This window comes from Notolepis coatsorum, assembly GCF_963971535.1.
Source record: "Notolepis coatsorum genome assembly, chromosome: 16".
NCBI lineage: Eukaryota > Metazoa > Chordata > Actinopteri > Aulopiformes > Paralepididae > Notolepis > Notolepis coatsorum.
This window is the reverse complement of record NC_140180.1, coordinates 65,136,038-65,160,771: the sequence shown is the minus strand read 5'-3', so window position 1 is coordinate 65,160,771 and position 24,734 is coordinate 65,136,038. Positions and strand designations below refer to the sequence as shown.

The window sequence follows — 24,734 nt, the reverse complement described above, 5'->3', positions numbered from 1 at the left end:
GGGGGGAGATAATCCCTGTGTCCACCAGCCAGGGTAAGATGCGGGTGAGTAGGCACTTCATAAAGACTTTATATATAGTGGGCAATAGTGAAATGTCAGGCCAAGTGGAAGGATCATCTGGGACATTTTCCTTTTTTGGTATCCTGTGGATGAGGGCCCCTTCCCACGAGTCAGGCACCTTCTCATTGATCAGGCAGGCATTGGAGATATGTGTGAGTGTTGATGTGGGACTGGTAGCTCTCAACGTCTCATAGAATAGATGACCCCATCAGATCCGCTAGCCTTGTTATTGGGAAGTGTACAAAGGAAGAGAAGCCAGAACTGCATCCACCTCCTGTTGTAAAATCATGGGTATCTGGGAAATAGCCTGGCTCTACGTTGTCAATGAAATTGTACCAAGGAGGCGTGGCCAGGGAAGTGGCAGCGCTTGGTACAATTTGACATTTGACTTTATAGTATAGTCATACACATTCTAGTTCTGATTCCAATTTCTGATGAACATTCACAACAACAAGACACTGGATCATACAGTAGATGCAGCCCATATGTTTCAACCCAATAGCTATCTCTTGAAAATAGCATATTTTATGGAAGTGTGGTTGGGGATATGAAATCTATTGCTCTCTCAAACACACATGCACGTGCACGCGCACACACGCGCGCACACACACGCGCACACACACACACACCCACACACTCACTCACTCACTCATCAATGCAGGCTTGTTGTGATGGGGGGATGCCCTGCAATCCTCCACAGGATGGCAGTATGAGGCCATGTGTGTGTGTGTGACGTGTGTGTGTGTGTGCGCGCGCGCGTGCGTGCGTGGGAGTTCCTCCTTTCGCCATTCCTGGGTGTTGCCGGCCGCTCGTCACAGCACAGAGGCGTCCTGGGGAGGTAGAGCCCGCGCGCCTCTCTCTCCAAGGCGTCTCTTCGCCCCAACCCAGAAACCTCCCCGCTAGGTGTCCGCCTATCCACCCCAAGAGTAGCAGGCTCCCCCCGTTCCAGAGAGCACGCAGATTCCACCGAGTGATGCCACTACTGCAGCGAACGCACCAGCAACCGCGCAAATTCTCGACGCCTGCCCGAGGACCCCAAAACCACATTCTCGGCCCTTGACAGAAGCCCCTCGGCACCGTCCCCATCCCGACTCGAGGATGTCCGACTGCAACGCGAGTCCCGCCGACCGGGTGGTAAAATGTAGGCATGCAAAAAAAAACTGCACGGCCGATGATAACTGCCTCTCTGCCATGTTTCTGCTGTAATTCATAATTTATGTTTGCATCCCCGTCGCAGTGGTACCTGTCACACGTTATTTCATGCATCCCCTTATTTATAGGGCCTTATAATAAACGAGCCGAATGCATGCACATCAAAACCTTTTGTGGAGGGAAAAGTGGGAGTGCACAGAGATATGCGCCATCACCAGGGTCTTCCCACGCTATTCTATTAGAATTCACCATCACTGAGGCTATACCCCATTTTCCAAGGGGGATGTCTTTCCCTCTATGTAGAGCCAATGCTATTGTGCGACATCCTCTGCTGCATGAGCTCCATTTACGCTCTAAGCCTAGTGGTGAGTTCGTGTACTGTCACTGAATAATGCCCGAGAGAGAGAGAGAGAGAGAGAGAGAGAGAGAGAGAGAGAGAGAGAGAGAGAGAGAGAGAGAGAGAGAGAGAGAGAGAGAGAGAGAGAGAGAGAGAGAGAGAGAGAGAGAGAGAGAGAGAGAGAGGCGAGAGAGAGAGAGAGAGAGGTGGGGGAGATATAGAGAGTGTGAGAGAGAGAGGGAGAGATATAGAGAGTGTGAGAGAGAGCGCGAGCGAGAGAAAGATTAGCATCTTGTTCCAATGAAACATCTAGCAGTTTGACGATGACAGCGAAAGGCAGACTTAAAGGTAACAAATGTTCTCTCTGCAATTAAGGGTATTTGGGGGATATTGCTTTGGTTGTGTGGGTCTGGGTAGCTCTTATGATGCTGATGTCGATGTGAATGTGTCACGGCCGGGATGGATGATGTTGCATGAATCTACTGTAAGTAACGATGCGAAAAGAGAGAGAGAGAGAGCAAGAGAGACCGGAGAGGGGATGGATGAGTGAGAGAGAGAGCGAGAGAGAGATGCTGTTGGGACTTGTCACTTCGCGACCCTGAAGACATTTGAGAGGGTCTTTTTTGTCAAAGAAAAAAATTTGCGTTTCATTCGCTATCTGCCCATCGCGTTGGCTACGCGTGTGTTCGGCGAGTGGACTTCCATAGCGTGGCCTACATTGACGATCTAGATGTATTTTTAGAGAAACCAAATTTGACTCAAACCGTCAGATATCGATTGGTTTGAATGGTGGAGGGTGACAACTTGCTGAGGCTAGAGGGGACACCTGATAGGCTGCTGCAGTTACATATTGTATTATTACTATTATGCCCATAGCCGAATGATGGCAGCCATAATACTAGTATTCATCCATAGTATTATTTATTCATCTTGACGGCTGTTGTTGGACAGAAAACGCATGCACATATAGGCCTATGTCGTTTTAAGTAGACGTTTAATTATAGTTGGCCTGACTGTGATAGAAGAAAAAAAGGGCATTGGTGCGTTGCAGGTCTTATATCTCTCCATAAATTGGTCTCCCCTCTTGTTTCACAGACTGTCAAATGAGAGACAAAATGGAGTTTCGGAATGCTTAGCTGCGTAGCCTATATTGACTGGCGATGGATATACAAGGCGCGCATGCATATACAGCCCTAATGGTGCTATCGCATCATTGTATTATGGAATGTTTAATGTGCTTTTTTCCGCTCTCTTAGCGCGTGGGCGGCTATGGTGATGAGGGTTCAGCTCGGCTTATTACGCACGGCACAGGGCTGCTGCACAGATTGTCGTGCTTCACACCGCGGACAGTGGCGCTCCACGCGCACAGCCTGTCACACGCGACGATGCCTAGCTGTCTCACTGGCTCTCCTTAACCCTTTCACTGCCACACGACAGAAGGTTAACCCTTTACCTTGCTTTACTATCACACAACCGACGGTCGATAGATAAAGGGTTAACCTGTCGTGACTCGTCGTGTGGCAGTGAAAGGGTTAACCGGCTGTTGTGTGGCAGTGAAAGGGTTAACCTTATGTGTATTGTCGCAGTGAAAGGGTTAACCGCTTTGGCAGTGCGGCAGTGAAAGGGTTAATAAACTCACAAGGTCTCTCTGCCGGAAGAAGCGGAGCTGACAGTTGGATGCACTGGCAGCACTGCTCGGGCTAACCCGGGTATTCCGTGCGTGCGTGCACCGTGCATGGAGAGGGGTGTGGGTGGGCTCTTGCGCGCTACGCGTGAGGCTTGCACATTGCATTCATGGTCACTATGCCTATGTCTGTGTGTAGGTATAGGCCTATGTCTGGTTTGTGGACACGTGTGTGCGTGTGTGTGACATGTGTGTGTGTGTGTGTGTGACATGTGTGTGTGTGTGTGTGTGTGTGTTATAACAGCTGGGCCACAGTGCTCACATCAGCCATCACACACACACACACACACACACACACACACACACACACACACACACACACACACACACACACACACCATCTATCACAGCAGACATATCCAGCAGGAAACCCAAAGCAGTTCACCAGTCAGGTAAGAATGACTCAGAAGAGGGAGAGAGAGAAAGAGAGAGGGGGGGGGGGGGGGGGGGTAAGAAAGAGGGTGATTCATGTTTGAAATAATCGATTCCGGTTTTTAAGCAAAACACATGTTCGTTCATTCCCTGTCTGTTGATATAAACTTTCTGATGGGGGGAGATAATCCCTGTGTCCACCAGCCAGGGTAAGATGCGGGTGAGTAGGCACTTCATAAAGACTTTATATATAGTGGGCAATAGTGAAATGTCATGCCAAGTGGAAGGATCTTCTGGGACATTTTCCTTTTTTGGTATCCTGTGGATGAGGGCCCCTTCCCACGAGTCAGGCACCTTCTCATTGATCAGGCAGGCATTGGAGATATGTGTAAGTGTTGATGTGGGACTGGTAGCTCTCAACGTCTCATAGATGACCCCATCAGATCCGCTAGCCTTATTGGGAAGTGTACAAAGGAAGAGAAGCCAGAACTGCATCCACCTCCTGTTGTAAAATCATGGGTATCTGGGAAATAGCCTGGCTCTACGTTGTCAATGAAATTGTATCAAGGAGGCGTGGCCAGGGAAGTGGCAGCGCTTGGTACAATTTGACATTTGACTTTATAGTATAGTAGTCATACACATTCTAGTTCTGATTCCAATTTCTGATGACCATTCACAACAAGACACTGGATCATACAGTAGATGCAGCGCATGTTTCAACCCTATAGCTATCACTTGAAAATAGCATATTTTATGGAAGTGTGGTTGGGGGATATGAAATCTATTGCTCTCTCAAACACACATGCGCGCATGCACGCACACACACACACACACACACACACACACACACACACACACACACACACACACACACACCATCTATCACAGCAGACATATCCAGCAGGAAACCCAAAGCAGTTCATCAGTCAGGTAAGAATGACTCAGAAGAGGGAGAGAGAGAAAGAGAGAGAGAGGGGGGGTAAGAAAGAGGGACAGATGCACACACACACACACACACACACACACACACACACACACACACACACACACACACACACACACACACACACACACACACACACACACACACACACACACACACACACACACACACACACACACACACACCAGTAACATAGTTCATCACCATCATCATCATTATCATTATCACCATCATCATCACCAACACCATTACCATCACCACCAACAACATTGAAATAAACAATACAGTAGATTATACATGGTGATTCTTATATATTAGGATGTGTGTTGTGTTGTGTCATGACCATATAGTAGACATACAGTAATACTACAGTAGAATGAGAAAGAGAGAGAGATAGTTTGGGGAAAGGAGGGAGAGATGCACATGTTACACCACACTGAGAGACGGTATATCTCTTCACCTGCCCAATATGGTATATTATCTTATCTTCTTCTTTGGTTCCATGTCTGATTATGCAAACCCCCTTTGACACTTCATAAGACAAAATGTGTGAATGTGCCACTTACTTTTTATTTATTTCTTTATACATTTGGTGACTTGTTTTTCAGTTTTTCAATTCCGATCCAATTTGACTTTGGTTTGTGTTTATTGTTGTTGTCAAGTTGAAACAGTCCACACTAGACCATACAGTGGATTTACAATACGGCCAGATGTAGGGCTTCTCATTTTGATTTGATTTGATTTTTTATTTGAAATCTTTATTTCGAACATGCAATGAATACAAACAAACAATAACAAAAAAGCAAAACAACTCAATCTGCATGTTCGAAAAGGAGTAGGAAGAAGTATACACTTATTTAATCCTACCCCTTTTCCACTACTCAAATGAGTGTACTATTTTAAACATAAAAAAGAAAAGAAAGAAAAGAAAAAAGAATATATATATGCAAAACAAAAAACACAAAAACTATATATGTATAAAAGAAATAAAATAGAAAACAAAATAAAAATGTAAACACCCGTGAATATCAAGTCCCTTCCTCATCCCTGTACCTTGTGAACATAATTTCCTTATACATCAGTTTGAATTGTCTCATGTTTGGACATTGCTTTAGCACCACATTTAGACTGTTCCACAGTTTCACTCCACATATCGAGATGCAGTGTTTTCTCATGGTAGTGCGTACGTTTAGCACCTTTAAATTGTGTTCTCCCCTCAGATTATAACCCCCCTCCCTATCAAAGAACAATTCTTGAATGTTTCTTGGAAGTGCATGACTTTTTGCTTTATACATTAATTGTGCCGTTTTAAATTCCACAAGATCATTTAACTTCAATGTCTTTGACTCCAAAAACAATATATTAGTGTGATCACGATAACCTGCAATGTGAACTATCCTTATGGCCCTTTTTGGAGTATAAAAAGTGGTTGTAGTGTAGACTTATAATTGTTTCCCCAGACTTCAGCACAGTAATTTAAATATGGTAAAACTAGTGAACAGTAGAGAATGTAGAGTGATTTTCTATCCAGAATGTGCGTTACTTTACTCATGACTGAAATGCTTCGTGAGAGTTTAGATTGGACATGTTTTATGTGAGGTTTCCAACAGATTTTATGGTCTATTATTACACCTAGGAATTTATTTTCATAAACTCTTTCAATAATCACATCATTTATTTTAACTTGTACCTGAGTATCCAATCTACAGTTTCCAAACAACATAATTTTAGTTTTGCTCAAGTTCAATGATAATTTGTTTCTATCAAACCATTCCTTCAATTTCTTCATTTCAGATGTGATGGCCTCTAAAAGCTGCTGGACATTCTCACCAGAAAAAAAAAGATTAGTGTCATCCGCAAATAAAATACATTTAAATATATTGGATACTTTACATATCTCGTTAATGTACAAGATGAACAGTTTTGGACCCAACACTGACCCCTGGGGGACACCACAAGCAATGTCCAAACATTCAGATTTATAATCTCTCATTGTCACAAATTGTTGTCTTTTATTTAGATAGCTTCTCACCCAGTCCAATACTACCCCCCTGATCCCATATCTCTCCAATCTCCTGATTAATATATCATGATTAATAGTATCAAATGCTTTTTTTAGGTCAATGAATACTCCAGCTACATGTTTTTTTTTATCTATGGAATTTGTGATTTTTTCAATGAGTTCTATTAACGCTAGTGATGTTGACCGGTGTGTTCTGAATCCATACTGGCTATCGGTGAGTAAATTATGTTTATCCATGAATTTATCTAATTTGTTGTTGAAGAGTTTTTCTAATATTTTTGAAAACTGAGGAAGTAGAGAAACAGGCCTATAATTTGTGAAGTGGTGTTTATCTCCAGTCTTGAACAGAGGTATGACTTTTGCTATTTTCATTTTATTCGGAAATCGACCAGTTTTGAATGATAAATTGCAGATGTGCGTGAGTGGTTTTGAAATCCCACTAATGACATTTTTTACTATTTTCATATCTATTTCATTACTGTCTGTAGATGTCTTGTTTTTACATTTATTAGTAGTTTCTATAATTTCATTTTCATCTACCGCTTCCAGAAACATTGAACTAGGATTTCTTTCAATATAATTGTCTTTTATGTCTTCAGGAGTCACTGGATCTGGGATTTTTCCCGCTAATTCTGGTCCAATATTTACAAAAAATGTATTAAAGTTGTTAACCACATCATCCATATTGCTAATAGTTTTATCCTTTTCCATAAAATACTGAGGATAGTTTATTTGTCTTGATCCATTCCTGATAATACCATTTAATATCTTCCAAACACCTTTAATATTATATTTGTTGTTATCTAATATTCTACTATAATGATCCTTCTTACATCTTCTCATAATATTAGTCAACTTATTTTTATATTTCTTATATTTATTTTCTGCCTCTTTAGTTCTATGTTTTATAAATTCTCTATATAGTGTATTTTTCTTTTTACATGCATTCTGTAATCCCCTTGTGATCCATGGGCTGTCTGAGTGTTTATGTTTACTGCTATATTCTTTTATTGGACAATGTTTGTGATATAGTAAGTTAAATATAGATACGAATGTTTCATATGCTTTATCAGTGTCTTCCTCTTCCCAATTTTGTAGTAGCAAATCATTTTTGAAAGCGTTCATTGATTCTTCAGTCCTTACTCGTTTAAATTGTAGTTTATTGTCCTGCTTGTTTTCTGTGTAGTTGTTGTCATAAACTGTAAAAACTGGTAAATGGTCGCTGATGTCATTTATTAGTAATCCACTCACTGTATTGTTTTCTATAATGTTCGTAAATATATTGTCTATCAGAGTGGCACAATGGGATGTGATTCGGCTGGGTCTTGTGATTTTTGGATAAAGGCTCAAACTATACAATGTGTTGATGAATTCCTCAGTCATTTTATGTTTGTTTGGATTTTAAAAGATCAATGTTAAAATCCCCACAGATGAAAATAGCCTTTTGATTATTGTTTATATACATTTCTTCCATCCAGTCCTTGAAAACTTCAATATTCGAACCTGGTGCTCTATATATACAGCTCACAATTATATTTTTCTTTTTTTCTACACATATTTCTATTGTTATACATTCTAATAAATTATCAATCACATTTGTCATTTTTTCTACAATCTTATAATTCAAGTTATTATCCACATACACAGCCACTCCTCCTCCACTCTTATTTTTTCTGTTCATATAGTTGAGTTCATATCCGACCATTTCAAAATCCATTCCCTTTTCCTCGTTCATCCAAGTTTCTGAAATGGCAATTATGTTAAATGGTTGTGTAAACTGGTTTAAATATTCCTTAATGCTGTTAAAGTTTGTGTACAGACTTCTTGAATTGAAGTGAATTATTGATAGTTTGTTAACTGTCTTAATTGTCCGGTTGTACTGATCTTCAGTATAGTAGCAGCAGTTGTCGTTGATGTTGAAGAATAGATTATTGTCTGGGTCAATATCATTTTCTATATCCTGTAGATTGTGCTCAGTGTATTCAAATGTTTTGAGTTTCATTTTTTCGTGTTCAAGAATCCACTGTGTCAAATCCACATCATCTCCAGATGTAAGTGAATTGCTTATTTCCGTAGGCCTATGCGTCATGGTTGTAAGTTGTGTAATTGTGTCCAGTGTGTCTCTATTACCTTACAGTCCCGTCATGATGTTTATTGGTATTTGTCCAGCTCCTCCATGTTTCTGATGAGTAGCACTTTGGCCTCCTCCGGTGGTCCATTCAGCTTGATGAATACTTTGCAGCTAGAGGTCCATGTAGATTGAATTAATTTCTGCTTCCTCATGTTTCAAGTTTCTTTAATAGTTGTCATACAGAAGTACAGAATACTTTCATACAAAATGCTTCTTACTGTTACGCTCCAGAGACTGCTAGACAAGATAGTATCAAATAACATAGTATAGCATGTAGTTTAGAAGAAGAAAATGAGGTCACAGTGTTCGGTATAGACATATGTACAATGTTCTGAGTTACCATATAATATACAATACTATGCAGTGTACTAATGTACAGTACTATATAGTGCAAAGCAGAAATGGGATGAGGTACAATTTAGGTACAATTTACAGTAAGGTGTACGAGTTGTAGTGCAATCCTTCATCAATAAATATAAAGTGTGGGGAGTGGGTGCTACAGTGTGTTTGTTTAAAGTGGGTGTGTGCTATAAAGTGTGTGGAGTGGGTGCTACAGTGTGTTTGTTTAAAGTGAGTGTGTGCGTGTGGATGTGTGTGCTATGTGCGTTTGGTGGTTGTTGTTGTGTAGTGTTCATTCATTGTTCGTTTAGCAGCCTGATGGCCTGGGGATAGAAGCTTCTTCTGAGTCTTTCTGTGCTCGCCTTGAGACTCCGGTATCGCTTGCCTGACCGCAGCAGTTCAAAGAGGCAGTTGTTCGGGTGACTGGAGTCTTTAATGATTCTCTTAGCCTTGCCCTTGCAACGCTTGTTGTAAATGTTCTGGAGGGTGGGGAGCCCCCCTCCAATTGTGCGTTCGGCTGAACGTGTCACTCTTTGTAGTCTGCTTCGGTCTTGTGCAGTGCTATTCCCAAACCAGGAGGTGATGTTGCCGGTCAGGATGCTCTCTATTGTACATGAGTAGAAGTTCTTAAGGATCTTCTGACTGACTTGGAACTTCCTTAGGCGCCTGAGGAAGTAGAGGCGTTGTCGTGCCTTCTTCACAACACTGTCAATGTGTGTGGTCCATGTCAAGTCCTCGGATATGTAGGCTCCGAGGTACTTAAAGCTGTTGACTCTCTCAACCGGTGCCCCGTCGATGCTGAGGGGGCTGTAGTCCTTGACCCCCGACCTCCTGAAGTCCACAATCATCTCCTTTGTTTTGCTGACGTTCAGGGAGAGGCTGTTTTCCTGGCACCATCCCGCCAGGACCTTGACCTCTTCCAGGTAGGCCCTCTCGTCGTTGGCAGAGATCAGGCCCACCACCACTGTGTCGTCAGCAAATTTGATGATTGTATTGCTACTCCGCTGAGCCACACAGTCGTGTGTGTACAGGGAGTAGAGGAGGGGACTCAGAACACAGCCCTGGGGGGCCCCTATGTTGAGGGTGATGGATGAGGAGGTGCATTTGCCTGCTCTCACCACCTGGGGTCTGCATGTATCATGCTATCAATCTTCCTTCATGTCACTACTGATTTGGAAACCTTTTCCCATAAATCAACATTCAGCCCATCAAGTCTATTATCTAATAGATTACTAAACAACAGTTCTAGTTGGTCTAACTGCAGTATTTAGATTTAATGAGGAATTTAAAGGTGCACTCAGTAAGATTTTTGAATATATTTAGTTTTATAAAAGTGGGATGAGAACTGCATAGACTCAACCACGTAAAAATTATGTTGAATAAAGCACATCATTTAATAGTCACCGCACAGCCTTCATCCTAAACGATGGAAAATCTTACTAAGTGCACCTTTAAACGTAGGCTAATAATACAAAAGCTGTTATTTGTGTCACACACCTAAAACCGATCAACTTTAGCGACATGGTGGAGCGTACCACGCAGGATATAGATGCATGGTGCATCTATGCATGGTGGATAGGAGCGTACCATGCAGGGTATAGATGAATGGTGCATCTATGCATGGTGGATAGGAGCGTACCATGCAGGGTATAGATGAATGGTGCATCTATGCATGGTGGATAGGAGCGTACCATGCAGGGTATAGATGAATGGTGCATCTATGCATGGTGGATAGGAGTACCATGCAGGGTATAGATGAATGGTGCATCTATGCATGGTGGATAGGAGCGTACCATGCAGGGTATAGATGAATGGTGCATCTATGCATGGTGGATAGGAGGGTACCATGCAGGGTATAGATGCATGATGGAGTGTACCACACAGGATGTAGCATGATTCTGTACCATGCATTGTCTTTAGAACCTGGTCAAGCCTGGCTGGACCCTGGCTAAGACAGCCACCTTTCACAACCTGGCCAGACCTGTCCAAAGCTGGCTGGGACTGGTGCATCATCACGGTTTAGCTCATGTACCACAGTTTGTGGTATGGGTTTTGAAAGGGTGCCTAGCAACCAGACAGTTTACAAGAAACGCAATGGAGACACAAACCCAACGATACCATACCATGCTAGACTATGGCTAGCCCCAGCCAGGCTGAACACATCTAATGGAGACAAGACATATGTATGTCACTGTTTTGACTTTGGGGTTAAATGAAAGGTTGATTCATGTGAAGTTTTGAAAAGCCATCCAGTTGGCCTGGACTCCCATCAGTCTCATTTGTGAATTTAGATTAATCAGCTAATGCTTGTGAGTCGGCACATGAGTTAATGTTCTATTTTGTTACTGCGTGCACAGGGGTCTCACAGTCAAGTCTATTCAAGTCAGATTGTGTGTGTTTTTCAATGTGGCAGGTAAATATGCTAGACTAGGTTTTCTGAAAATTCTTGTGATGTCTTTGTCTGAGAAGAACTGATTTTCAAAATTAATGTTGGATTATTATTTCTATATGCAATTTTTTATACTGATGTAGTAGGGCTGGGCGATATGACGATATTATATAAATATCGGGTACAGTTCATTAACAATACACTTTTTCAACGTATCGTGGATATCGTGATGTTTTGCCCAATAGGATTGTGTCGCGTCAATCTGGTCCACACGTTACTCGTTCATATCTCAGCCTGTGTTGAGATATGCCCATTCCGCGGTCTGTTAATAAAGTTTTCAATCAGACAGATGTATGGAAAGGCTTTTATTATAACATTCGTTGAGGTAAAATCATTATGGCTCATTTAGTCATCCTGTGGTGCACTGGTCTCCTACTAGTCGGTTGCGGGGAGCTAATGTAAGTAGCTTTGTTGATGTCAGCACACCGGACATTCAGGAAGTCAAAAACTAATGGCGCTTGCCGATTGGTGCTAAGAACAGCAGGGCGGGTGCAAGCGGTGTGACGTAATTGGCAGACTCGACTGTCAATCAAAATTATTCTGTTTTCCGTCAGAATGAATGAATGAAAACTTTATTAACATATTGCAGAATGGGTACAATACAGTACAGGAGGATGAAGACCAGAAAAATACTTTCGGCTTTTTTACATAAGGGTCCTCCATTTTCAATTCATCAAAACATTTAGAGACATACAAATATACAGTAGTTTCATAAAAATGCTAAAATGCTATTGATTGATTGATTGATTGATTGATTGATTTAAAACTTTATTAACATATTGCAGAATGGGTACAGTACAGCTCAATACATACAATTGTTAAGGGGATGCAGACCAGAGAAAGACTTTTGTCTTGTTTACATCAGGGTCCCCCATTTTCAATTCATCATATTTCATATCTAAATCATATAATATCTCATTGCTAAATATATGCAATATATTATAATCTAATAATCCAATAATCTAAATCTAATATATAATATAAAAATGCTAAATGCATGGGTATTTTATTTTGTCTTTAATGTTAGCTTGCAAACTCAAATACTGTCTTGGTAAGCCTCATAATGAATCGTTTGGGGTAAAAAAGAAAAACATCGTGATGTGTATCGTGTATCGCCGAAAGGTCAGAAAATATCGTGATATCATATTTAGGCCATATCGCCCAGCCCTATGATGTAGGCACATCTTTGGAAAAAACAACCACAACTAAAGACAAAGAAAATGAAGCATTCGAATAGTGATTTTGACATTGATTACCATGGCAGGGATTGAAGCTTCAAAGCATTTGGGTCAGCCCTAGTGCTTACATCTTTCTAATGTGCAAAACATACACACACACACGCACGCACGCACGCACGCACGCACGCACACACACACACACACACACACACACACACACACACACACACACACACACACTTCTCTCTCTCTTTCACACACACATACTTTGATGTTCAACAACATCACCACATTCATCACTTTGATCTAATCTTTGTCGTTTCAAAACCATGGTGTTTAGTCTTAGTCAGTTTTGCTAGTCATCAACTGTCAAACTGATGAGTAAAGAGAGATATTCTAAATTCTTTTGCACTTTATAATATTTGAGAAAGAAATGTTTGCTATGGCCACCGCAAAATTAATAGAGAGTACCACACAGGATATAGATGCAAGGATGGATAGAAACGTACCATACAGGATGTAGATGCATGGTGGAGCGTACCATACAGGATGTAGATGCATGGTGGAGTGTACCATACAGGATATAGATGCATGGTGGAGTGTACCATACAGGATATAGATGCATGGTGGAGCGTACCATACAGGATGTAGATGCATGGTGGAGCGTACCATGTAGGATATACCGTAATTTTCGCACTATAAGCCGCACCTGAATATAAGCCGCAGCAGCTAAATTGAATGATGTGTACATATATAAGCCGCACTGGACTATAAGCTGCAGGTGTTTTAATGTTTAATTACCATATGTAATTAGCATTGGGACACAATACTGTCGGACGAATAACAAGAATTAACTAATTTACAAGTTGTATTAAGTTTAGCAAATAAGGGAACAGATAAATAACATTTCAATGCAGTCAAAAAAGCAATATTTCGATTTTTACATTTTCGGGTTTGGTCACGTCGAGTCACATATAAGCTGCACCGTTATATAAGCCGCAGGGTCGAAAAATGCATGGTGGAGCGTACTATAGGATGTAGATGCATGGTGGAGCGTACTATAGGATGTAGATGCATGGTGGAGCGTACTATAGGATGTAGATGCATGGTGGAGCGTACTATAGGATGTAGATGCATGGTGGAGCGTACTATAGGATGTAGATGCATGGTGGAGCGTACTATGCAGGATATAGATGCATGGTGGAGCGTACTATGCAGGATATAGATGCATGGTGGATAGTACTATGAAGCATATAATACGCAGGATATTTGAGAAAGAAATGTTCACAATGGGCACTACAAAATTAATAGAGCGTACCATGCAGGATATAGATGCATGGTGGAGCGTACCATACAGGATATAGATGCATGGTGGAGCGTACCATACAGGATATAGATGCATGGTGGAGCGTACCATACAGGATATAGATGCATGATGGAACATACCATACAGGATATAGATTCATGATGGAACGTACCATACAGGATGTAGGTGCATGGTGGAGTGTACCATACAGGATATAGATGCATGATGGAACGTACCATACAGGATATAGATGCATGGTGGAGCGTACCATACAGGATATAGATGCATGGTGGAGCGTACCATACAGGATATAGATGCATGATGGAACGTACCATGAAGGATATAGATGCATAATGAATAGGAGCGTACCATGCAGGATATAAATGCATGGTGGAGTGTACCATGAAGGATATAGATGCATGGTGGAGCATACCATGCAAGATATAGATGCATGATGGAGCGTACCATCTAGGATGAAGATATAGATGCATAATGGATAGGCGCGTACCATTCACGATATATAGATTAGGGGTGTAACGGTACACAAAAACCACGGTTTGGTACGTACCTCTGTTTTGAAGTCACGGTTCGGTATGGGTTTTCGGTACAGTGGGGGAAAGTTTGGCTTTCCATGTTCCACTCAGGGGTGATGCAGTGTGCAGTTACTGTTAAGTAGGGCTGTCAACGAATATTCTATATTCAAATGAATAATTGTTCCAGACTAGAGAGAGCCGATATAGACTTAGGGGAATTTGTGTATTCAATATCGCAAAGGCAAGGACAAATATAAAAAGTCGATGTATATCTGTTAAAGGGGCAAAATTATGGAATAGCTTTGACAAAGAAGTAAAAATGTGTAGTTCGCTACATACTTGAAAATGTGTCAAATATAAGGTGATACATAAATATAAAACCTCATTATTATCCTAGTTATATTTTATCTATAACATAGCTGTGTTCAAATAGTGACAAAGAAAAAAGAAAAAAGAAAAACATAATAAACAATAAAAAGTATTTAAAAATAAAAATAAAACATAAATAAATGTGTATACGTTTTGTACATAAAACTATGAAAAGTTTGTAACCTTTTCTAAATGATATACTGAATTATGTTTCTTTTTTGTATTTTTCTTTTTTTGTGTGTAAAATAGTGTAATGTAAAAAGGGTAGGCAATTATAAGCCTCGGCTTCAGCCTACACCTTTTCTGTCATTTAATTTCTTTAGTTTTTAGTTTACAATGCTTTGTAAAAAGAAAGACCGAAATAAAATCATTCATTCATTCAATAATTGGCCTGTAAAAAAAAAAAAGTATATTATAAAAAATATATATATTCGATTGTGAAAAGAACTTCCCCCGGTGGGCGTGGGCCTGAATGTGATGCATGACTGATAGGAGACACTTTCACTTTCATTGAGCTGAAGAATGTGTAGTAACAAATGAACAACAACCGGTCGTGAAGACTGATTTGCACTCTGAGCAATCTCAAGCCCTGGTTGGAAATACTTCAGATTTTGTGGAATCTCGAGACAAAGTTGTATGCAAGCTGTGTAAACTACATAAAATAGGGACACGTCCCCAAGGACTTCAAAATTGCGAGAGTAACACCCCTGCACAAAAATGGCAGTAAATTAGACCCAGGCAACTACCGCCCTGTTTCTATTCTTACCTCCATCTCGAAAGTCATGGACAAAATTTTCTACGAACAGGTCGAAAAGTACCTAGCGGAAAAAAATCTAATCTACGAATTCCAATCTGGCTTCAGAACATCCCACTCCACTGACACATGCCTTCTCTATTTGAACGACCACATCAAACAAGAGGTGGACGCGGGCAAATACTGCAGCATGGTCATGCTGGACCTACAAAAGGCCTTCGACACTGTCAATCACTCCATTCTGATTGACAAGCTAAAAGCAGGCATGCTTTCTTCATGGGACGGGGTAACCCCAGATAAGTACTCGCTATTTGCATATCAATAGCGCCGGTCGTCAGGTGTGTTAAATACGTTCTCAGATACATTCACACCTAACTTGTTGTGAAGACATGTGTTACATTCCATTCGTAGAGGCAATTAGGCACTGTCTTTAGTCTGTGCTCAAGCGAGGGGACATTAAATGTGCATTCGCGGGAGCGCGCGCACGCGCCGAGAGCGCGCGTGCACGTGGTGCGTGCAACCACAGATGATTTCAATAACGCACCACTGGCTAAAAGCAATTGGTTTTGATAGTCTATCAGTGAGCTGGATGCAATCCTACCTGGAGGGGAGAGAACAGATGGTGGAGGTAAACGGTACTCTACCCCCCCCCCCCCCCCCTCACAGTGAGCTGTGGTGTTCCACAAGGAAACATACTAGGACCGCTACTGTTCCTAATGTATGCAAATGACATGTCGTCAGCTTGTGACTGCAACTTGTTCTTGTTCGCGGACGACTCAACCCTGCTGGTCTCTGATAAGAACAAGTTACAGGTTGAAAAAACCCTCAGCTTAGAACTAGGCAAAATCTGCACCTGGCTCGCTGATGACAAACTATCATTACACATGGGAAAAAAAAAGAGTCCATTCTCTTCGGATCAAATAATAAACTCAGCAAGACCGACGGCTTCTCAGTTACAGTGGGTGACAATATTGTCACAAGGAAAGATGAAATTACATACCTGGGTTCCATCCTAGAGGCAAATCTTTCCTGTGACAAAATGGCATCCAATGTAATCAAAAAAGTCAACCAACGAACTAGATTCTTGTACCGGATCTCCTCTCTGGTAAATAAGAATACCCTGAAGACTCTGGCAGGAGCACTCATTGAAGGGTACTACGACTATGTAGACTATGTAGACACCTCATCCTCATGGTACCAAAGCACCTCAAAGGCGCTAAAAACAAGATTACAAACATCACAAAACAAACTGGTCACACTACTACTTGACCTTACTCCTAGAACCCACCTCACCCCTGCCTACTTTGACTACCTAGGATGGCTTAGAGTAGACGACAGAGTACAGCAACTTGCAATGGGCCTGGGCCCTATTCCCCGTACCTGGTTCAACTAAGTCGATCAAGACGTCATTATCCAGCTTCAGTTAACCCGATGTTTGAAGCCGGGATTTTCCTGTTCCTCGAAGGTGGATTCAGTCTCGTTAACTCAAGCCAGACTTGCGACCCAGGCTAAATGTGCGCGGCCGCTTCAGTTGAAAAGCCAGCACGTATCGATAGCAGAGAATCTGATTCTCTAGCGGCATTGATTGATTAATTGATTTAGAACTTTATTAACATATTGCAGTACGGCTAAATCGCCTCGCCGACAAGTTAAATGCGTTATCTATAGGCTAATTTCAAGTCCCTCATTACCTCAATCAATCAGATTATATTTCTTTAAACTTGCCTGCTGGATTGAATAATCAAATGAGATCTTGCTAGCGAAAATAATTAGTAAAACTGTTATACAGAATAACGATACGGCTCCCTTACCCATTGATTGATGTATGGTCGATCTTTTACTTATCTTCTCTGTGGTCTAACGGGTTGTTCTTTTGACTTTCACGCAGACGACCGGGGTTCGAGACCCAGTCGTCTCCTTCTTTTTGCAATATAGGAATAATTCAATTTGGTGCACGTTGAGAGCTATATAAAGAATGACATCCTCAATGCATGTAGATTTATAATATTTTAACTTAAAACTATGCTACCTTTGCGTATAATCATTAATATTATATTCCAAAAATGTATATTGGAAAGACGGGGTTTCGAACCCCGGTCGCCGGGTTGCCAGGATTGAGCACTACCGCTGAGCCACTGTGCCAGATGGGATAAATTCATTGTTTATACATTAATGAACGAGAGACCCGTGTTTAGAATATTCTTTGTTTTGAATGAAGTTTTATCTCTTTATCCTCATTCATTAATGTGACGTCAACGGCTCATTCAATTTCTCAAATCCGTCAAACAGCGCATCTCATCAGACATCTTAATCCCAGTTACAATTAAAATAACCACATAATGTGTACATCGCACGAGCGAGCGCCACGGTATATATAACGTGCATTATTTAGGACAAAGTGAATTTAGTATCAGCATTTTGGGTCTATTTTACATTTCAAAAGCCCCCTCTGGAAGAATGGAGCACAAAAACGTAATTCAGAATGGTATAATGCAGATCGTGGACTGTGGGAATAATTTCAGGAAACGGGCTGTCACTTCTTTGCGGGGGCGTGGCGATGGTTCAGGCTAACTTGAACTTAAACTCTGCTTTCGACCAGGCTCAAACTTTTGGATCTGTTGTCATGGTGATTTGGAAAATCCAGGTACGGGGAACCGGAAAGTCCGGCTAACTCAGTTATCCAGTTAAAGTTATCCGGCTAACTCAGTTATCCAGGTACGGGGAACGGGGCCCTGGTCTACAAGATACACTACATCACACAGGCAGGGAACAAAATAACTAGACGCCCATCGCCAAATGCGTGTAGATTTACAGTCTGGCGTCTGAAAATAATAGTCTGCCCGCCAGCTGGCGTGTAGTTCATATCGATACTCTTATTTTGAAAATCCTGTGCGGGTCTCATTGCCGCCCCAAGCGCAGCTCCAGTCATAATATCTGGGCTCCGGCAGCTAGAAACTTTCCGTTCATATGATACTCTTATTTTGAAAAACCCTGTAGCAACTCCGCGAGTCATATCCACCCCAGTCCGTGCTTCTGCTCCATTAAAGCCGAGCAGCGATACACAGCATGCAGCCATAGAGCAGACTATTTGATTCCTTAAGGCTTAAGGGCTCGAAGTTGCCTGGGTTTTGGTCATATGCTCCCGAAATGCTCCCGCTGTTTGACTGCTTCTATGTGCAGTGAAAACTACTATGATTTGCAACCTAGTTATTAATTTAATTCGGGGCAAACTAGTGTTAGCTCCGCGTTAGCCGCGCCGAGCTAACGCTGCTCCGCATAAACACAGAGAGAGAGAGACAGAGAACAGCAGGCTGACTAGAAGAGGGTGGGGGCTAGCGGGGGAGGAGCCGTCTGTGTGTGTGGTGTGCGGGCGCTGACAGAGAGGAAAGACAGAGGAATAACGACCAGTTGACTGACTCATTCCTTCAGTCCACTCAAAATTATGCTAATATTCCTTATGTTGTTTATGATATTAATTGAAAATAGCATATGAGAGTATTATATAGTAATAATAACACATGGCGATATACTAAAATGCTATTTATAATTTTTGGCTAGTAAAAAATCTGCCCGGCTGGTAGTTTTTAAAATTTACCAGCCAAATGGCTTGTAAGTCAAAAAGTTAAGTTTGTTCCCTGCCACAGGTACCCATGTACATGTCGAAATACTTCCCAATGGTCAGTGAATACCACGGCCACAACACCAGAGGGAGTTCCACAAATCATGTGCAACACAGATTCGGCACAAACAAGGGACTAAACACATTTTGCAATTATGCCACAACAATGTGGAACGCCCTGCCCACAGCCGTAACAAAATGTGAATCCCTACCCACATTCAAAACCGCTCTCAAAGAGCTCCTACGGGAGGCTGCAACTCGAAACTGGCCACCGTAAAGGTCCAACCCCCCCCCCCCCCAAATAGACAGTCTCCTCCCCACCGTATATATTTTCTCCCCACCGTATGTATATTTTTTCTCCCAACCCGCCCGCCCCCTCCTAATGTACAGTCCCCTCCCCATCATATGTATATAGTTCTCTGTTAGGATCTACGGGTAACAGTACTGTATATTTGCATATCATATATGTCACAAATGTAACAGTACTATATACCTGTATGTCATGTATGTCCCTATGCCATAAATGTCATGATGTCATGTATGTTGTGTATGTCATAAATGTCACTATGAATTGAAAATGGGGGACCCTGATGTAAACAAGACAAACATCTTTCTCTGGTCTTGGTCTGCATCCCCTTAACAATTGTGTGTATTGAGCCGTACTGTATTGTACCCATTCTGCAATCTGTTAAATAAAGTTTTCATTCATTCATTCATTCATTCATTCATTCATTCATTAATTCATTCATTCATTCATTCATTCATTCATTCATTCATTCATTCATTCATTCATTCATTCATTCACAGCTAGCCTACCTTCTTTTTTTTATGCTGACGCTATTTTGGGAGTTCTAGCGTCAATAATGTAAGTAGCCTACTTTTTCAGTTTTTAGCACTTTATTGTAAATCATCCCCCAGGGTAAATTGAATAGAGAAAGAAGCATCATGCAGGTACCTAATGGTTTGATTACTATTTCCCGTTTCATGCCAAGGAAATGGGATATCGCTTCAAGTTTATCCCACCTTGTTTGGAGGTGCGTGGCTGTGTATGAATGTCCATTCTATATGCCGTAAACTTTCATTAATATTATCTCAGAGAGACAGCCCCTTCTCAATCTAGCACAAATCCTCACAAACTGAGAGAGAGAGGGTGCATGTGTGTTTGTGTGTGCGTGTGTGGGGGGGGGGTAGGTCTTCTATCTCTGTCTTGTTGTTTGTTCGCCATACTATGAGGCTATGCTAAATGCCAGGTAATCTCTCAGTGGTGTGCATGGGCTGAACGAACAACATCAGGCCCTTTGCGCAAGTTATATTTTGGGAAGGGGGTGAACTTGGAGTTTTGAATTTAGTTCCGCACGTGCATTCCATTAGTCATTCAAACTCATTGGGCGCCAAAAACGAATAATCTCGTGTTTCGTCGCCAACGCTTGAGCGCCAAAAACGAGATATCTCGTTTTTAGTTCCTTTGATCTTTTTCCTTTGATCCCCATTCGAAACACTTGCTCGGAGCTGCCTGGGTCTCCCTGGCACAGCTGCCTACGTTGGAATTGCAATGACGATCGAATCCCGCCAGGTGGCAGTATCGCCTACCTTTTGAACTGGGGATATCGGTTGTCTTCCAGTACTGACTTACCTCCGGCTGCTTCCGCCTCGGAGTGGATCAGGACATAGCAATTGGTGGAAGATTTGGTAACTCAGACCTATTCTTTCCCGTATGGTAGCCATGCCCAATATACACAAGTAATTGCGATCGCCATGGGATTGACTGGGATTTATTCATTTTGGAGTACCTTCTGACTTAGGTAAGGTCTATTTTAGGTAACCTGCTGGTATTTTCTTTACCTAAAACATGCTTCTGTACCGATCACAGTGTCGTATTTTACCGGACCTAAAACATGCCTTTTGGTAACGATCGCAGTTTCGAGTTAAAACGACCCCCCCCCCCCCCCCCCCTTGATGATTTTGTGAAGACACATATGTATATGGTATATACCTTTGATTTGGAAGTATTTGGAGTTTCAGGTGAGCAACCCAAACGATTTGGGCATAATGCATATAACGCGTCATATCTCGCAATCTATGAAAAAAGACTGGATTATTTTGGAAAGGGGCGATGTTTAGCATGGAATAGCGCACAAACTACAGTATTTAGAAATTAACTGGTTAGTCAGTGTTGGACTATGAACAATGCCTGTCAAATGAGCCATACTATTGTCTCCATAGCTATAATACAGAACACACGATGGGTCCGCAAACATCGCTAAAATGGTCAATAACGCTGGCGCCATTGAGTAGAGATGGGAAAACAGCGTGGCGGTCAATGAGTTAAAATAACGTTGTATTTGTGTATTCGTGTATTAGTTCGGTACACAGTGTGTACTGAACCGAAGGTCCCATACAGAAACACTTCGGTACGAATACGTGTACCGTTACACCCCTAATATAGATGCATGATGGATAGGAGCATACCATGCAGAATATAGATACATGGTGGAGCGTACCATGCAGGATATACAGTAAATGCATGGTGGATAGGAGTGTACCATGAAGGATATAGATACATGATGGATAGAAGTGTACCATGCAGGATATGCATGATAGATGCATGGTGGAGCATACCATGCAGGATATAGATGCATGATGGAGCGAATTGATTTGAACGACATGTTCTGTCCTCATAACAGTTTGTACTAGAGCCAGAACCCAAATGTGACCACGACCAGCGATTGTGACCACATGTCTCCATCGTCATTTTCCAGATTTCTCCAGATTATGAAAGTAGAGAATGTAAGCTTTCAAATGATGTGTCATACATTGAAATCTGAAAATGTTTGAAGAAGATGTGCTAATTCGAATCTTGTAAAACCTCTTAATTTCTTAGTGTCGCAAGCAGAGATAACGGCTCCGCCCAGCTACTCCTTCACATGAATAGCATTAACATAATCTGTCAGTAAGTCACAGGAGTGCAATGACTTGTGAAAATAGCTATTATCCAAGCTTATATATTTATAAGTATAAATAAATATATTGCACACACGAAGCCGGAGGTGGTCACTTTTTCTAAATTAAAGCTTGTTGGCTGGTCGTATAACCCGAGATTGGAAGCATGAAATAGGTCAAGCAGGGTGTCAATCCAACGGCAGTATTCGTTCGGTTTGCGGCATCGTTTCACTAACAGAGCTCAAAGAAAGTGTTACAAAAGAAAGTGTTACAAAGTGGCGGAATAAATTCAACCACATCGTCTATGTTTGGATTCATTAAACTGAAGTCCACATATCATATTGCATGTACTGTAACAACAAACGTCACAGTCTAACTCCTCTCGGTTCGACAAATAATGCAGACGTTCAGGTTGAGCTCAAGTGCATTCTGGGCAACAACCTCTTCAAATCACAGAACAGACTGCCTTACTATCCCACCATGCCTATAACCATCAGTTTCAGCGAAGATGGAAGAAAACATAAAATAAACCGAGCTAAAGCACACAGGTGTGTGTGTTTAACTAAATCAAATAAAATCACTCACCCCACCCTACTAAGAAGGAATGAGATCCTTCTCTCTTTCAAAATAGCGCATCCCCACGGAAACCTGATGGATTAGATGGAAATAAAGGAAGCTGGCATACGTGTGTGTAGTCTTTTGAAAGAAGAGACCCAGGGTTTTTGATGGGCTTTCGAATTTAATAAAACTACACTTCCCAGCTCACACCAGCCCCTGTCAATCAACATTATTGCCATAAAATAGAACGTAGTTAGTTTCTTTACCTTTCTGTGAATGTCTAGCAAAAAAACGCAGTGCAATCTGTTGAAAAATGGCGGATATATTTACATTATAAAAATAACTGTACTTAGTAGTAGATTGAACTCTGCCATTGGAAAGGGGAGATTTGGCCCGATCCATAGATGTGTGACTTGGCCATAATAAGGTAATTTATAGGCCTGATATTCTATATTCATATTTCAAATTGCATGTGTCCGGATGGCAAAATTCAGTACTACAAAACCCCCTGTAAATCATCTTAATTAATTAAGTCAATGTTAGCATGGTGTTATTCAGCGTTAAAGATGAAAAAATTAAAATAAAATAGATATTTTCCTTTGGCCCATTACAATTTACTCAAGCCTAGTAACAGACACAATATTTCGGACACTGGGACACTTAACACTTTGAGTGCCAACGACGCTATATGTTGTTTGTTCATGCCGACCGTTGAGTGCCAGCGACGCTATATATCGTTTTTTTGTAGTTTTTTTTAATTTATTAGCGATTTGAATTCATATTTCATCAATCTAGTCTCACGTTAGTGCTGCAAACTCTTTCTGAGCTCCATTGGGAAAATACCGCCCCCTATCGTTTCTCCCTGTTGTACTGCACCCCATTGGATTAGACTGAATGAAACACATGGGGGGGGGAATAAGTGTGTGCGATCAGGAAATAAGAGATTCGATTTTCAGCTCGCTTCTCTAGCGTGCATAAGTACACATATACTATCGATAATCTAGCGTTTATTTGAAAACGATTCATAAATAAGCCGAAAAATTACAACGTTTTTTGTGTATTCCAGAATATTCCAGTAAAGGGCGTTTATCACAGAATCTTTATATTTTCCTGAAACTTTCAAAAAAACAAGTGGTTTCAAAATGGTATAAAACGGGACCGCGGAAGAACATGGCTGCTTAACTCGCGAGCTCCCCGACAGCAAAATGATATAGCCCCGGAAAACATTTATTAACAGCACCAGGGTATATATTTAATAGGGATGAAAGAAGGGGCTATCACGAGACGTAGGGCGAACACGATTACAACTGAAAAGGACGATGGAATGGCAGAGAATGGCGACGTAACGGGAGGAAAAGATGGCGACGATGACTGTGAACGAGAGGCCACGCTGTTGAACATACAAGGAGCTCAAAGACTTCAGAAGAGACAATGAGCGTCAATTTCGGGAAATAAAGAATGATATGAACAGAATGAACGACAGGCTCGGTGAAACGGAGGGGAGAATCGGAGAAAATGAAAATGTGCTCGATGCGGCGACGGTTTTAATCAAGAAACTGATACAGAGGCAGGCCGACATGGATGCTAAACTGCTCGACCAAGAGGGCAGAACGAGGAGAGAGAACCTGCGGGTGTATGGTATCCCAGAGGAGAAAGAGGGAAAGGACATGCATGGATTTCTAGACGGCCTGTTTAAGGACGCACTCGGCCTGCCTCATGACATGGACCTTCGTATCGAACGAGCACACCGGGCATTGGCCCCAAGGCCTAACAACCCGCAGCTGAAGTCACGGTCAATCGTGGTTAAGTTTGGGAGTTACAAAATGAAGGAAGAGATAATACGCCGAACGTGGCAGAAGAAAAACGTCTCATGTGACAACGAACGCTTCTATGTCGACCATGACTTCCCCACTGAAATACTGAAGAAGCGAGGAGAATATGCCGAGGCCAAGAGAATATTGAAGGAGAAGAATCTCAAGTTCCAGAC

At 41.7% G+C, this 24,734-nt stretch overlaps 1 protein-coding gene across 1 annotated transcript in view; it reads left to right on the top strand.

The window, feature by feature from the left end:
* Positions 1 to 1,158: 1,158 nt before the first annotated feature.
* The window catches only part of ppp3cb (protein phosphatase 3, catalytic subunit, beta isozyme), a gene marked incomplete at both ends in the record, with an annotated part of 215,587 nt that continues 192,011 nt past the window's right edge, over positions 1,159 to 24,734 (top strand). Inside the window, one exon of the mRNA XM_084331763.1 lies at positions 1,159 to 1,201. Coding sequence (XP_084187889.1) covers positions 1,159 to 1,201 — 43 coding nt within the window. The remainder of the gene's footprint in view (positions 1,202 to 24,734) is intronic.